The following is a 15,207-nucleotide window of genomic DNA, read 5'->3' as shown; positions in this document are numbered from 1 at the left end:
AATATCCGTTTTGTGAATACTAGCTGCAGCTCTAGAAGCTGAAAAACGAAGTCCATCTGTAGTCTTCCTAGGGTGTCAGTGGCCAGAGGGTAATATTTACTTCTGTTTTGAAAATTTTCTCCAACATGTACTTTTCTCATACCTGCCACAGCTGGGTTTAAACGCTCATGTCAACAATATTGAACCTAGAACATTTTTATAAACTCCACTCATATCTCCAATTACAAAGAAAATTAGAGCCTTCTCTGGAAGTTGAGTTTTCCCTCTGCATCTTTAGCTTTACATAGCCAAGATCATATTCCTAATCATTCCTCTAAAGCCTTTCCTTCCTGCTATGTTTCTCTGCACTGTTCTCAGTATCATCCACTTCCTAATCACCACTTAGCCAAGCTTGAAACACCAAATTTGCTTCAGTTCTTCCTCTAACCTGTCATATTTACCCATAGTGTTGACTGTCCTTTTAAAGTTTTCACTATCATTTTTACTCAAATCCCTTCTATACACTACCTAGGCCATATTCCCTTAAGCACGCAACTCTGATCATCTCATTGATTTGAGCGAAAAACCTCTGGGCCTACACACTATTTATAAGAATAAAGTTCAATGTAAAATTATTAAATTCATTAATGAAAATTAATGTTCATTGGATGTGGACACACAACACTTAATTTTTCAGTCTCCGTTTGCTGGACTCTAAAACTGCTCTAAGAACGGTCACCAGGCTTCGCAGTTTTGTTGTGAGGCTGTGAAAATGTTTTGGGAAGTGCATATTGCTAAACGAGCGTGATATACACGAGTTTGAACCCCCCCCCCCCCCCCCCGGAGATATATCCATCTGTTGAACGTGTAATGTTCGGACTATTTCCTTCACCGTCTCCGCTTGTCCCCTGCTGCGGACAGTTACAAACTTGGTCAATAACCATCCTGGAAGGACGTGAGGTCCCCGGCTACGGACGTAGGTCAGAGATCTAAAAAGGCAGAAAGATTTTCTGGGTGGAGCTGGGGCAGGGTATGACTAGTACCTGGCAGCGCCGCCGATTGGAGGAGAAGAAGGTTGTTCCCTCAGGGCGGGTGCTGATTGGCTGTGGAGGAGGAGTCATGACGTCCTAAGAAGTTGAGCAAACACCTCCTCCTCACCGCCTGCATCCCAATTTCGGCTGGAAATTTGGAGCCTCCCCTCCCAGGGCCCGGGAGCTCACAGGCGGCGGGGACCGGACGAGGTGAGGGCGGGTTGGGTGCCAGGAGGAGCTGAGCTGATGGGCAGTGGGCTCAGCCTGTGAGATGAGTTTGGAGACCGCTGGCGGGGCTCTGCCTATCAGCCGGGAGGTGCGGGCGAGTGTTCTGCCTACTCCTCCCTGCGGCGCTGGGGACCCGGGAACTCTGCGGACGCCGGCCGTTGCCGGGACAAGAGTGGGGAAGAGCTTGAAGAGCGTTCGGGCCTCCTCTCCAGGCCTCTCCCCGAGCGTTTCCCTGCGGACGAGGGGTGGGAAGTCGGGGGCAGTGGGCGTAGCCCCGGAATTGCTGTATATGCAGGAGAAGGAATGGCAATGTGGATTTCTTTTTTGGCCAGGGCTGAGGTGGGGGGCGGTTGCTGGGGAGTAAAGAATTGGTATTGAAGTTGTAGAACAAAGCCTCTGTTAACTCTTGGACTGTGTGCTTATTTAGATAGGCGGCTGCGGCGGGTGGCTGACGGATGGCGGCGGGCACCGCCCCTCCCGCCCAGTACGCTTGCACCCCCAGGCTTTCTTTCAGCGCAGTTACTGGTTGACCTTTTCAGCCCCTGGCCTGCTTAAACAAATTCGGATCACAGACTTATTCACACTGCCCATGTGGACCTGACCTTTCTCTGGGATGGGGGCCATCCCCCTCCATCCTCTGACAGACAGGAAAAGTGCGGAAGTTGAATGTTTGGGTATCTGCGTTTCCTGAATTTCTGAGACTCCGCAGGCGCCGTGCAGGCCAGTGGGAGAGTTCGCCCGTGGAGGGGGCGCGGTTAGAAGCAGTTAAATACCCTGTATAACTCAATGGGGCTAAATGCCCTGGCTACTTCTGGAAGAAATATGCTTTCCAGGTACGGATTTTAGGAGAGTGGAAGTGGCTTGTGGCGTGGGGAGAGGGAGAGAGTGTGTTTAATAACTCGAACGAAGACGAGCATTTTTTGATGTTGTGGGTCGTCAGTTATTCGGACGTGAAAATGTAATTGATTAGGGCGACCTAGCTGTGCACAGGAGTGAACGCTCATCGGCTTTGACATATGGCTTTCATATACTCTATATTGAAACAACAACAACAGCAACAAAAACCAACCATGACACTGGGTGTGGGCTGCTTCTATATATGTGTGTTGTGAACTCCTCTCACTCCTCCTCCCCCTTTTTTGCTATACAGAGGAGTGAACCTGTGGGCCACAGAATGTTCTAGCTGTGTAACCTGGTGGCCCCTTCTGCAAAATGAGCTAGGAGGACAAAGGTTTAAGTCAATGTCCCCAAGTGACTTTCCCACTCTCCAGAAAATCCTATTTGTTATCAGCCTCGCTTGTTATTGGTGACAGCATCATCAGAACTCTGATTTATTTGTAATTGAAAATGTATCCCGTAACTAACCAGTCCTCAAGCATTAGCAGGATTTTGAAAATGATCTTGGTGGGTAACCAATCCCATTTAACACAAAATTTTCATTTTTCCCACATATTCTTGTATTAATTTTCTCATAGAGATAACACTACAAACAGTGGCAAGTTTCTGTGGTGAGGCCACAAAAAATTCTATGGAATTTCTGGAATCACAGAAATGCTGTATATCTGGAATGGAAAGTAACCAACAATGTTATTACCATATTCATAGAATTAAGATACAGTCGATTATTAGATGTATCCTCCTTTCAAGGATGCTAAAATGTGAAAAAAAAGTAATTTAAATTTGATGAATTATAGTATTAAAATGATAACTTATTATCTTGAACCCTCATGCCTGAAGGGTGAAGGTAAAGAGAAGGCTTACTGGGCTTTTTAAATTTTTTTTTCTAAAGAAGTAAGAAGAGGGAGGGATGAACATAGAGTCATTGTGAAGGCCTCCCCATAGTGTGACCCAGAGGAAGGGAAAGTGATGTTCTACTGTCAGGGGTGATGGATGGCTGTGTTTACCTTTGAGGAGAGGGCAGCTTTGCAGCCTTTTGCTTAGCATTTACTGAGTGTTTATGACATGCTCAGCACTTTATGCCTATAAATGCAAATAAATTTCTCAATAACCCTATGCTGCTGCTACTGCTCAGTCGCTTCAGTCGTGTCCAACTCTGTGCAACCCCACAGACGGCAGCCCACCAGGCTCCCCAATCCCTGGGATTCTCCAGGCAAAAACACTGGAGTGGGTTGCCGTTTCCTTCTCCAATGCAGGAAAGTGAAAAGTGAAAGTGAAGTTGCTCAGTCGTGTCCGACTTTTAGTGACCCCATGGACTGCAGCCTAGCAGGCTCCTCCATCCATGGGATTTTCCAGGCAAGAGTACTGGAGTGGAGTGCCATTGCCTTCTCCGCAATAACCCTATGAAGTAGGTATAAATCCCATTTTGCAGGTGAAGTACAGACAGATACTCACCAAGGTCTTTGAGTAAGTGGGAAGCTGAGGAACCCAGGCCGTTTATGGGGGAGAGTAGTCAGAATTTTTTGTGAGGTATCCCCCTCCTATTTTTGGCTCCTGGTCACTGCGGTTAATGCAGGTAACTTAGGTGAATATCCTGTCTTTCTTCATAGTGCTTTTGGTATTTTGTTTCCCTGTTTGTGTACTTTGGCTATATCTTCATGAGTGAGAGTGCCTGTTTATGTTCTAAAATTTCAATGCCTTTGTAATCCACAGTGTCCAGTCACTACTATACTTAATGTCGTTGTTGTTCAGCTGCTAAGTCGTGTCCGACTCTTTGCGACCCCATGGACTGTCCTTTACTATCTCTGGGAGTTTGCTCAAATTCATGTCCACGGAATCAGTGATGCCATCTAACCATCTCATCCTCTATATACTGTACTGAATAGAATCAGCATATTAAAGCTGAAAAGGATGTTAGCATTATATTCCAGCCTGAATTATGAAACTGAAGTCAAGGAAGGAGTCCCATATCTAGTTATATGTCTCAGCAACCAGATCTGGATTTTAATACCATTTTTATTTGTATTTCATAATATTCATTGATCTATGAGATCTTGACAAGAGATTAGATCTTTTGTGAGCCTTGTTGGGCCAGTGGTAAACATGAAATCCTGTTCTTATTCATGAGTCTATTTTGTTTGCTTTGCTGGTCTTTATTACATTCATTTAAATCTGCTCATTTATTTATTCATTCTTTCGCCAAATATTTAAGTTCTCCTGTAGGGAAGTCACTAGAAATATAGAGATGAGGAAAACAGTTCATTTCTTCAAAGAATTTATAGAGTTTAACAAAGAAAGAAATTAAGCAAATAAACATTGTGGATAAGACTCCAATTCAGAACTAACTTTGCATTCCATCTCAGTGAAGCTACATTTGTAGGCTAGAGACCAGGAGACTGGTAGGTGGTATTATCTTTGGATGACTTTGAGTAGTTGATGGACTTGAGAACACATGATAATCTTAGATCAGGTTAATTAACACTAACAGATACGCCTCTCCCTCCAAGTCTACTTGTTTTTCAGATCAGATCAGATCAGATCAGTCAATCAGTCGTGTCCGACTCTTTGCGACCCCATGAATCGCAGCACGCCAGGCCTCCCTATCCATCACCAACTCCCTGGACTCCCCTGGTGGCTCAGACAGTAAAAGCGTCCGCCTACAATATGGGACACCGGGTTCGATCCCTGGATCAGGAAGATCCCCCTGGAGAAGGAAATGGCAACCCACTCCAGTACTCTTGCCTGGAAAATCCCATGGATGAATGGAGGAGCCTGCAGGCTATATTCCATGTGGTCCCAAAGAGTCCTACATGACTGAGAGACTTCACTTTCACTTTCACTTTGTAACCAGTTTAACATTAAAAGAATATAGCTATGCAACAGGAAATAGAAGTATATGGAGGACGGTGTTCAAGCCTCATGGTCATGCCTCGTTCAAGCCTTGTTCATGTTCATGTTCAAGTCTTGTTCTAACAAGCCTTGGGGGAGTTCTAGGCTATCACTAGGTGTTCTGTTAATTAGGAACTCTTATGAACCTCTTCAGGATCATTATGGTCTGGATGCCAAATATGTAGTGTGGGCTAAGACTCATGGTCATGAAGTTGCTTGCCTTTATTGCATCAGGGGTTCCTGGGAAACTACGGCTTTTATTTTTTTAATTTAAAAAATATATTTATATATTTGGCTGGGCCAGGTCTTAGTTGCAGCACACGGGATCTACCATCTTCTTTGAGGCATGTGGGATCCTTAGTTGCGGCATGTGGGGTCTAGTTCCCTGACCAGGGGTTAGACCTGGGCCCCCTGCAGTAGGAGCTTGGAGTCTTAGCCAATGAACCACCAGGGAAGTCCCATCGTGGCTTTTTAAATATACTTGCATGTTTTGAATAAACTGGAAGTGAGGGTATAAATCATTTGCATTTCTCACCCTTTATTTATTTTAGTCAACTGAAGGCTACTCCATCCTTAGTCACTCTGAATTTAACCAAAATGTATGCCTGATTGTATGCAAACAACTTGACATTGAGAAATCTCCCCCTGTGATTTGGTGGTTTTAGTGTGAGTCACTGGATTGTATTCTAGTGGAATTATTTCAAAGATCTAAAATATATGGACAAAGAGCACATTTCTGATTGGGGGCTAGAGAGAGATGATATGGCCTTAAATTTTCTTTAATAAAGAGTGTCTAATCCTTTTTACATATCCCAATGAAAGCAACAGAAATTAGAAGGGGCCAAGCCTAACTCTGTTTTGTATTTTATTGTTGAGTTCAGTCCTGTCCGACTCTTTGCGACCCCACGGACTGCAGCATGCCAGGCTTCCCTGTTCTTCGCTATTTCCCGGAGTTTGCTCAAACTCATGTCCATAAAGTCAGTGATGCTATCCAACCATCTCATCCTCTGTTGTCCCCTTCTCCTCCTGCCTTCAATCTTTCCCAGCATCAGGGTCTTTTCTAATGATTCATAATACCCTCAGTTCAGTTCAGTTGCTCAATCATGTCCGACTCTGTGCATATTCTATCTTGGAGCAATTCAGAAATTCTCACTGTTACATATTTCTTGATGACCTGAGAATGAAATGAATGGTGGTCCCAGGAAGTTTTATACTTGAGAGCAAGGTTCAAGGCTCAAGCAGTTACTGATATAATCAGACTCTTCTATAATTATCTCCTTACTAAGCATCCAGAAACTTAAAATTTACCTTGGCCGGGGCTCAGGATGGATTTTTGGTGACATGTAGGATGGACGCACCCCATGCTGTGGGAGAACTGGTCATATAGCCAATACCATATGGATCTGATTTCTTTCTGAATTGAGCTGGCAAGAGTAACATGTGTCGGATATGAGAGGTGTGGATTTGCAGGCTTCGGCAAAGAATCCCTAGCATTAACTGTTAACCTAGCTAGTCGGATTTCACTTCAGTTGCTTCATCTGTAAAATGACGAGAATAATAGTATCTGCTTAATTAGATTGCCACAAGAAGGAAATGAAATACTGTCTATAAAGTGCTAAGCATAGTGCTTGACATATAATGTTAAATCAGTGGTAACTGTTGTTCTATTTCTTTAGAAACAAAGTGTTAGGAATTGGGATTCAAGGATTCTCTCCAAAAAGTGAAAGTGAAAGTAGTTTCCTAAACAAAACAGAGAAGGTCAGCCTGTGCTACTTTACTTTCCTCTTCCCCAGGAAAGTCTGCCTCTGCAAACACGTACGTGAGTGTATGTGTCTATGTCTCTCCTCCCACACCATACCCCCGACTCCAAACAAAGGAGGTATGGAGGAAGAGGAGAAGGCAGAAGAGTGTTTCTGAGAAAGGGGAAGCTGTGATTTTAAATCAAACTTGGGCTGAGGAGAGAGACTGAATTACTTGGATAGGTTTCCAAATCTTTGTGCCAAGAACTGCTACTAAGTATAGAAGATTAGGATCACTTGGTCACCCATGGTATGTGAGATAAAACCCCTGCTGGGAAGATGGGACTGTTGGTGGGCTCGTCAGTATGTTGAGAAAAATCACTTGTCTTTGGAACTGATTTCATTCGTAAACATATGGTTGCAAGTTCTATGAAATATTGCAGATTTTCCTTTGGCTTGAGGGAGAATAAATGTTATGGGCTTGGAGTTAACATAGTCTGTTTAAAAATAAAGCTATATATATATATAAATCAAAGCCTTAGATAGAGTATGTAAGTCTTACTGAAATGTTGATCATCTGTATTTGGCCTGAGTAAAAGTTAGCCTGAACTCCTCATGATCAGACTGTTTACTTGCTGTGTGCTGTGTTTTCTCTCCCTGCCCTTCTTCTTCTAAAGCCTTCTTAGCTGGACTCCTTGCTGTTTGCTTTATTCTTTTACTCTGTGTTGTGAGTTATCCTACAAATTTTCTATCTAGGGTGATAAGTAGTTCGCCTCTAGGAAATTACTTGTATGTTCCATTGTTTGGACAAAGCTTCCCTCTCTTTAAGGTGGGCCTGGTTTAGAGATTGCAGTCTGATGTAACAGAAATGTGTTCCATAAGAATTTTGCTATATGCTAGGGAATTTCCAGAAGATATAAGATCATTTAGTATCTATATTTTGATGCCAACCTTAAACATAGAAAAGCAAGGTTTAGCATCCAAATGATCTGAAATAACCTCCGACTAAGTTTATGTTCCCATTTGAAAACTGTTTAGTATTTATGCTTTAAAATTTTTTGTACAATTTACTCTGTGCTGACACATAGTAAGCCTAGAAGATGTAAGATCATTTGGTATCTATATTTTGATGCCAACCTTAAACATAGAAAAGCAAGGTTTAGTATTCAAATGATCTGAAATAACCTCTAACTAAGTTTATGTTCCCATTTGAAAACTGTTTAGTATTTATGCTTTAAAATTTTTTGTACAATTTACTCTGTGCTGACACATAGTAAGCCTCTTGTAAATATTTCTTAACTGAACAAATGAATAGAGTTATATAATCTGGGACAGCAGTTAGAGAACTGATTAAGACAGGTCTGGGTTTAATGTAATAGCAGGGAGGGGTGGTAGGGTAGAGGACAGGTTGGAAAGGTGAAAAGCAACAACAGGGTCAGCAAAGTGAGGCTGAGGGGTGTCGGGAGGGGCAGGGGTTTAGGGACATGCTTTCCAGCTTCTAACACCTGTGGTAAAAACATGTTTGTTTTGTTTTCCAATCTGCCAGAACCAATGCTTTTATAAAATTCAATACCAATGAATTACTAGAAAAAATGATCCTGTCATATAAAGATTTCTAAGTGCCTACTTTCTATTTCTGTACACATCTCATCCTGGACCAGTAAAAAGCAGTTCAGTGACCGACAACAGGCTGTAAAACACACTGAGCAGATTAAACTGGAAAGAGGTTGGAGCTAGATTGTCAAGGATCTTGTACATTATGAAAGGATTCTAAATTTTTCATCGTTAAAATTGGTATGAATGATCTTCCTGTATTTGTAGATTAACTTGCTTAAAACCTTTGTGCTAAATGTATGGTTTGGTAAAACATATATTTTAAAAACATGATTTTGACACAGCGAATATTGATTAGTGTCCTGTCAGTGCTTGGGACTCTTTTTAATTTTGGATTTACCTTTGTTTGTGAAAGTTCAGTTTTGGTTGGGTAAAGGAACACTGTAATGTCATCCAGGTTTTCCCTCTCCCTTCTCCACCTTGAATCTGTTACCACCCGGGTTGGTTAGATTTTACAACAGATTTCTCAGGAGACCAGAACTGACCTGTGAGCCCTCCTGCCTTTCATTGCCCTGCTCGTACAATGTCTTTACAGTCACCAGGTTTCAAGATGCTGCGAGTGTCCAGAACCAAACTGGGCAGGCTGAGCCCCAGCCTCTCCAGAGGGCTTCACCACAAGGCGGTGATGGCCTTGAGGCGGGAGGATGTGAATGCCTGGGAAAGGCGGGCTCCTCTGGCTCCCCGGCACGTCAAAGGGATCACCAACCTGGGATACAAGGTCTTAATACAGCCTTCCAATCGGCGAGCCATTCACGATAAGGTAATATTTCCAATTTGTAAAGATATGTGAAAGTGAAATGACTCTATGTATGAAAATTACAGAGCATCTGAGTGAACCTAAAATGTTAGCTGTGCTGTGCTGTGCTTAGTCGCTCAGTTGTGTCCAACTCTGTGACCCATCAGGCTCCTCTGTCCATGAGGATTCTCCAGGCAAGTATACTGGGGTGGGTTGCCGTGCCCTCCTCCAGGGGATCTTCCCAACGCAGGGGACAAACCCAGGTCTCCCATATTGCAGGCAGATTTTTTACCGTCTGAGCCACTAGGGAAGCTCAAAACATTTGCTAGTGTCAGTTAAGGACCACACAACAGTATTTCTTTACTTCAGTTGTAGTGAGATTATATAGTTAGGAGACTTTTTTCTTGAGCCCAGAATTTAGCCAGTAAGTATTGTTTTCACTTATTCCATGCTTTCTCCAGTTTAGGGATGACATCCCATCATTCTTTCATGCGCGACCCTGGTTCTAGGACTGGGAAGACCGACGTCTCCAGGAAATGCTTTACTACGTAGAGTTTGTTCACGAGTCCTAACCTTGCCAGTCACCTCACATTCATCATTCATTCTTCACCATAATCTTATGACACAGATTTAACTTTTATTTTTACTTCAGAGACATGCACGTGGTTTTTCTTCTGTGAGCCATTTGAAAATATGTTGCAGACAATGACACTTTATCTCTAAATGCTTCAGTATGCATTTCCTAGGAATAAATAGTCTTTCTACATAACCATAATTGTCGTTTCATTTTCACACCTGAGAAATTAATAATCCCACAAGATCATCACATATACCCATTTCAAATTTCCCCTTGTCCCTAATGTCTTTTAGGGTTTTTATTTTAAGCAAGGTTTAAATAAGGTTCATTGAATTTATTATTATGTATCTTTAGTTCTTTTAATCTAGAACAGTACTAGGTTTATTGTTAACTAGGCTTATTGTGGTGATCCTTTTGCAATGTATACACCTGAAACTAACTTTGGTATATACCTGAAACGAATATAATGTTCAGTTCAGTCATATCCGACTCTTTGTGACCCCGTGGACTGCAGCACACTAGGCTTCCCTGTCCATCACCAACTCAAATTCATGTTCATTGAGTCAGTGATGCCATCCAACCATGTCATCCTCTGTCCTCAGTAAGAGGACACTGAATGGAATTTAATATTTCTTAGGAGAATGGTTTTTTTGTCTTTAGACTGCATCTCACAAAGAATATTCAGAATGCTGTGTTCAAAACATATCTGAAGTAGTTTTTCTGTGTGGCTACATGTCAATGTGATATCCAGTTGGATTTATTTGTTTTTGTTTCTATTAAATTTTAACATTTGCTTTTAAATCCTTTTTGATTTAGTTTTATTTTTTAAATAAGTTAAATATTTATAAGTTTTAAAGATGTTGTTCCTGTTTTTCAGTCATTAAATTGTATCTGACTTTTTGCGACCCCATGGACTGTAGCCCTCTAGCTGCTCTGTCTATGGGATTTCCTAGGCAAGAATACAAGGTTGGGTTGCCAGTTCCTTCTCCAGGGGATCTTCCCCACCCAGGGATCGAACTCACATCTCCTGCATTGCAGGTGAATTCTTTAGTCTCACTTTAGTGAAAGTGAAAGTCGCTCAGTCGTGTCCTACTCTTTGCGACTCCATGGGCTATACAGTCCATGGAACTCTCTAGGCCAGAGTACTGGAGTGGGTAGCCTTTCCCTTCTCCAGGAGATCTTCCCAACTCAGGGATCAAATCTGGGTCTTCTGCATTGCAGGGGATTTCTTTACCAGCTGAGCCACAAGGGAAGCCCCTTTAAAGATTGCTGCTGCTGCTGCTGCTAAGTCACTTCAGTCGTGTCTGACTCTGTGCGATCCCATAGATGGCAGCCCACCAGGCTCCGCCGACCCTGGGATTCTCCCGGCAAGAACACTGGAGTGGGTTGCCATTTCCTTCTCCAGTGCATGAAAGTGAAAAGTGAAAGTGAAGTCGCTCAGTCGTGTCCGACTCCCAGCGACCCCATGGACTGCAGCCTACCAGGCTCCTCCGCCCATGGGATTTTCCAGGCAAGAGTACTGGAGTGGGCTGCCATCACCTTCTCCGTAAATATTAAAACCATATAAAAAGATGCAACACAGAGAAGTCTTGCTGTTATCTTTATCCCCTCCATCCCATTCCTATCTACCTTGTAGGCTACTGTTTTCATTAGTTTCTGATCTATCATTCCTGTTTCTTCTTACAAAAATGTGTGTTATGTGTTTTCTTATTTTCCTTTTAATCTTATGCAGAACCTTGTGTACTGCATATACTCTTTCACACCTTGCTTTGTTCTTTGGCATATTCCCTGATGCTGGGAAAGATTGAAGGCAGGAGGAGAAGGGGATGACAGAGCATGAGGTGGTTTGACGGCATCACCGACTTGATGGATGGAGTTTGAGCAACTCTGGGAGAGGGTGATGGACAGTGAAACCTGGTGTGCTGCAGTCCGTGGGGTCACAAAGAATTGGACATGACTGAGTGACTGAACCGAACTGAACTGAAGGCATATCCTGGAAATCTATCTATGTCAGTTCATAGAAATCAGCTTCATTCTATTTAATGTCTATGTAGTAATTACTCTGTTATTATTGCTCTCTGATTTATCATGATGTATTTAACCAGTCTACTATAAATGGGCAGATTGTTTTCAGAGAAACCAGACATGAACATGTTTATTACTTTTACTGTCTCTTCTCTAGATTTATGCTTTCCTTTCAAGTAGATTCCTAACTAGATTTATCTTCCTTTTATTTAACTGCCACCTCTGATGCCTTAAAAATTCTGCCTGGATCATGCTGCTGCTAAGTCACTTCAGTCGTGTCCGACTCTGTGCAACCCCATAGATGGCAACCCAGGCTCCCCCATCCCTGGGATTATGCTACCCTTTTATTTAAAAATCTGAAATAATTCTTTGTGGCCTCTATGTACTAGTTATGAAATCTCAGTTTAATGTGTAAAGCTCGGGTTTCCCATTGATAAAATGGGGATAATAATAGCATCTACCTCATGGGAGTTTTGAGAATTAAATAATTCACCCAAAGAGCTTAGCAAAGCATACAGTAATTTATTAATAAATATCAATGATTATAATTTTTATTTAACAAAGATCATATTCACAATGATGATATTCAATCTACTTTTCTAAATTGATTCACTTATTATGCCCTAAACATCTCCTTACTTTCCCATCTCAATATTTGTATGTGTTTCTTCAATACCTCTTACTGGTATTAGCACCTTGTATTTCCTATCTCTGTTCCTCCAAATCCAACTCAGCCTTTTAGATTAACTTAAATTTCTGTATTTCCATTGAGAGTTATCTCAATATCTGTTAAATTAATATATCATTTAGATTATTAATAATCATACTAATTATCATTAAGTAATGATTATTCATATTAAGAATAATCATACTATTCTTTTGAATTCAACCTAATATATTGTGCCTCTGATTCTTTCTACAATATTTTGTGAGCTCCTTTACAGGAGGAAGCTTGTTTGTCTTTCTTTGGGTTTTATCTCATCTCTATCACAATCCACTGTACAGAGTAGGACAATAGTAAATACTAATTGAACCCCACTCCCCAAAAAAGAAAGAAAAGAAAATGTTGCAGATTTATGTCTTTCTTTTAAAAATATACTAAAGAAATAAATTACTGGGCTTCCCTGGTGGCTCAGTGATAAAGAATCCACCTGCCAATGCAGGAGACATGGGTTCAATCCCTGTATCAAGAGGATCCCCTGGAGAAGAAAATGGCAACCCACTCCAGTATGCTTGCCTAGGAAATTCTGCAGACAGAGGAGCCTGCCAGACTCCTGTCTGTGGGATTGCAAAGAGTCAAACACAACTTAGTGACTAAACAACAATAACAACAATAAATTACTATTACCATTTCATGTTTCACAGCATTGTTGAAAAACATATATTTTACAAGAATATTTAAATCACGTGTTCTAGTGTGTTAGTGGCTATTCAGTTCAGTTCAGTTGCTCAGTCGTGTCCGACTCTTTGTGACCCCATGAATCGCAGCACGCCAGGCCTCCCTGTCCATCACCAACTCCCAGAGTTCACTCAGACTCACGTCCATCGAGTTAGTGATGCCATCCAGCCATCTCATCCTCTGCCGTCCCCTTCTCCTCCTGCCCCCAATCCCTCCCAGCATCAGAGTCTTTTCCAATGAGTCAACTGTTCTCAAATAAAATTATGTGCTGAATTTTCTGATTTTTGTTTTTGCTGCAAAAGTCAAACATGTTAAATTCATCTTTAGTCAGCAAGTAAGAATTTTAGAAGTCGTTTTCCCATTATTTGTTCCTTATGTTTTATTCTTTCAAAAGTTTGTGTCTTTAACTGCTAAATTTATTTGGTAAAGAAAATATGAATACAACAAATCAGGGGAATAACTTTCAATCAAAATTGCATTCCCAGGAATATGTCAAAGCTGGTGGCATTCTCCAAGAGGATATTTCTGAAGCTTGTCTAATTTTGGGAGTTAAAAGACCGCCAGAGGAAAAATTAATGCCCAAGAAGACTTATGCATTCTTCTCCCACACAATAAAGGCTCAGGAGGCCAATATGGGTTTGCTGGATGAGATCCTAAAACAGGTATTTAGTGGGCAATATTCATAAACGTTAACACTGAAACTTTTTTTTTTTTTTTGCTTTTAACTGTCAAGCGGAGTTTTAGTTTTCTTTTAGCATCTAGGAAATACATCATGTTATTCACCTCAACAGGAAAGATGATCTGTAAGATAGTGCTTGAATAGTTCTGCTGCTGTTAGGGCTCCTCTGCAGGGCAGGGTCATAAAAAGAAGAATCAAACATATTTCATTCCTTTTGTATTCTAAAATGGAAAGAATGATAGAAGCATTTGTCCCAAATGATCATTAATTTATAAGGTTAGTTGGTCAAATATAGCCGAGTAGAATTTAAGAGCTGAAAAGAACCTTAGGGATCATACAACCCACGACCCTAATTTTTCAGATGGAGCCCAGAGAGGTGAAGCAAATTGACTGAGGATGCTCTGTAGTACCAGAACTGGACTGGAGACTATTTTTACATTTATTTTTACATATTCATAAGGGAAAAAAAACTTTTTTGAGATTATTAGTACTGTGGAAAAACTAGCATCTATTTAAATTACAGAGTATTCACTCAGCAAGTATTTACCAAGTGCCTACACTGTGTCTGACACTGATTACTGCAATGAACAGAGCTTATATTTGAGTGGAAGGAGACAAATGATAAATAAATGACACCTCATACATTGCTTGGTGATATATGTAATGGAGGTAAATATGATACAGTAGAAAAAAGGAGTGCTGGGCACTGGGGGAGATGACAATGCTAGTTTAAATAGGATGGCTAGAGAGAGCCTCATCGCTAAGTTGGAACTGAGCAAACCTTTGGCGATGAAGGGTCAAGCCATATCCATCTGGGCAAAGTCTGCTAAGCTAAGAGAATAGTAATACAAAGCCCTGACAGTCTTTTTGAGTAGAGGATTAGAGAAAATCATATTCTAAGATGCTTTTTCTGCCCTGCTGTGTGAATAACAGTTGGAAGTGAGAGGAGGAGAACAAAATTAATAAGACTGTTAGTCTGGACTAGTCCAGATGCTAGGCTGCCAATGATGGTGGCTTGCACGGAGGTGGCAGAAGCAGAGGTTGTGACACATGGACAAAACCTGCGTATATTTTAGAGGTCTGAGCCCACAGGAGTCACTGATGAAGTGAGTGTGGACTATGAGAGAAAGAGAGGAGTCAGAGCTGACTCTTAACGGATTTTGGTTTCAGTAACTTAAAGGAGTTGCCTTAGATTGAGATGATGCCACTGCCAGAGGAACGGGCTTGTTTGGAAGGATCGAGAGTTGGGTTTAGGGCCTGTTGAGTTTAATTTGTCTATTAGACATTGAAGGGGAGAAGCTGAGTGGGCCACTGAATGTGGTCTGTAGTTCAGGAAGCCAGCTCCTCCTGATACACAGTTGTCAGAGACTAGAAGGTATCTAAAGCCATGAGATTGGATGAGGACAGGGAGTAA

At 41.6% G+C, this 15,207-nt stretch overlaps 1 protein-coding gene across 4 annotated transcripts in view; it reads left to right on the top strand.

Annotated features, from left to right (window-relative positions):
- Nucleotides 1–1,135: 1,135 nt before the first annotated feature.
- Nucleotides 1,136–15,207, top strand: part of AASS (aminoadipate-semialdehyde synthase) — an 82,116-nt gene continuing 68,044 nt past the window's right edge. The window contains exons 1-3 of one of the 4 annotated variants that reach the window (XM_024990698.2): nt 1,136–1,220; nt 8,913–9,137; nt 13,600–13,776. In XM_024990698.2, coding sequence (XP_024846466.1) covers nt 8,928–9,137; nt 13,600–13,776 — 387 coding nt within the window. In that variant the 5' untranslated portion in view covers nt 1,136–1,220; nt 8,913–8,927. The other 3 variants (XM_059885606.1, NM_001109797.1, XM_059885605.1) reach the window with 3 other exon arrangements.

The sequence above is a fragment of the Bos taurus genome, chromosome 4 (assembly GCF_002263795.3).
Source record: "Bos taurus isolate L1 Dominette 01449 registration number 42190680 breed Hereford chromosome 4, ARS-UCD2.0, whole genome shotgun sequence".
Taxonomy (NCBI): domain Eukaryota; kingdom Metazoa; phylum Chordata; class Mammalia; order Artiodactyla; family Bovidae; genus Bos; species Bos taurus.
This window is presented reverse-complemented; position numbering and strand designations above follow the sequence as displayed.